This window comes from Opisthorchis viverrini (genome assembly GCF_000715545.1).
Source record: "Opisthorchis viverrini unplaced genomic scaffold opera_v5_129, whole genome shotgun sequence".
Taxonomy (NCBI): domain Eukaryota; kingdom Metazoa; phylum Platyhelminthes; class Trematoda; order Opisthorchiida; family Opisthorchiidae; genus Opisthorchis; species Opisthorchis viverrini.
In genome coordinates, this window is record NW_008751783.1 from 449,437 (window position 1) to 451,074 (window position 1,638).

Below are 1,638 nucleotides of genomic sequence, written 5' to 3' on the forward strand. Positions count from 1 at the left end.
GATTTATGCACCAATTTACCAGCTCGCGCGTGCAATGCGCAGCTACCCCCCCCCCAATCATCGGTGAAGGAAACTGTGGCAGCTACAACCAGTGTACGACCAGTACGCGGTTCTTACAGCTGACAATGATGATGAGAATGATGAGGCGAACTCACTGTCTATCATAGCTAGGTGCTGGTTCCTCATAGTTCCCGTTACACAGCTAAACAAGCATATATACAGGTGACGCTGACAATGATGATGATGATGATGAGGCGAACTCACTGTCTATCATAGCTAGGTGCTGGTTCCTCATAGTTCCCGTTACACAGCTAAACAAGCATATAATACAGGTGACATGACGTGAACTACCGAGGAGGTGATTCATCACAATTGCTTACCACAGTCGTATTGTATGAGCCGAGGATCTGGAAATTGTATTCGGCAAGCGGTTGCAATGCGATGCAGTTGAACTGGCCGTAGCCACGCTAACGCACTGGGCGGGATAGAGTCGATCCGGGGGTTTCGAGTCGCCCGCGGTGGATTTTTGATTTGGGATACAGCTTTGCAAACACTAGGAAGACACTCTTCTATGAGTAGTTCTTGCAGTCGGTCAGCCTCACGAAGCAGTTGGCCTTGGTACTTTGGGCAAGATGAATAAGGCGCGAATCCGGATGAGATCACAGCAGGAACAGCGAACGCGAAGCTAGTGGAATTAAACACGTAAATCAGTCAGGGCACAGTCTCAATTTGTTCCTGTATTGATGGCCGACAGATATTGCAAGCTAACCATCATAACCATTACGGACTGGATGATGAGTTGAGTCTGGGATTTGGTTGGGACCAATGAACAGAAGCTTGAATACAGGATAATATGGTGCATCTGGGCATTTTACTGTATGGTTACTGTGTAGTGGTTAGGCCGAATCGATAGCGTACACGTCGCAGTCACAAGTAACCAGGTGGTGTTTTGATTATATACACTAGAGTATGCCGCAGAGCTACGAAAAAGAGGGTTTAAAGGCACTAGTGAAACATGAACCCCTCCGCTTCCAAGGGGAGAGATGCCATCGGGTGAATTTCAAACGGCAATAGTCACTTGCCATCTCAAGAGATAGAAAGTTTTTCGCTTGTGTGTTGTTTGCATCCACATCACTCTCGCTGTCCAACAGAGAAATTCATTGTGACGACGACGGTTGTCTTAGACCAGGTTCCGTTACCGAACTTCTTTTTACCATGCAGGGGAAGTTTGTTATTTTAAAAGATTTATGGACTAACCTACGATTTCGCTTAGTGACGGCGTAAATTGGGCTAGTTTGTTGTTGATGGCTAGCATTATCTCTGTGCGAGAGTGAGGCAACAACTGTTTCCGCTAGTCAATAATGATATCGCGAATTTCCGAAAGTGAAACTAACTCATCAACATCAACCTTCTACTCTTCCTTCGGTCTAAAGCAGCCACCTTGACGGGGTAGTCGGGCATGAGTGCTGCAATGATCAAGCGGGATTTACTGGCGAAAACATCGCTCCCAAAGGTGCAAACATGCCAGGAATGCCAAAGGAAAGCAAGCAGATCAAGGTACCGGATATGCGCGGCCACCTCACGGGTGAGACAGTAATGCTTTATTCACTGCGTCACCGGGTTAGGCCGGCGCCCTTT

At 47.3% G+C, this 1,638-nt stretch overlaps 1 protein-coding gene across 1 annotated transcript in view; it reads right to left on the reverse strand.

Annotated features, from left to right (window-relative positions):
• The window catches only part of T265_13978 (hypothetical protein), a gene marked incomplete at both ends in the record, with an annotated part of 45,619 nt that overhangs the window by 17,255 nt on the left and 26,726 nt on the right, over nt 1-1,638 (reverse strand). Inside the window, 1 exon segment of the mRNA XM_009171477.1 lies at nt 381-685. Within this exon segment, the coding sequence (XP_009169741.1) occupies nt 381-685 (305 nt within the window).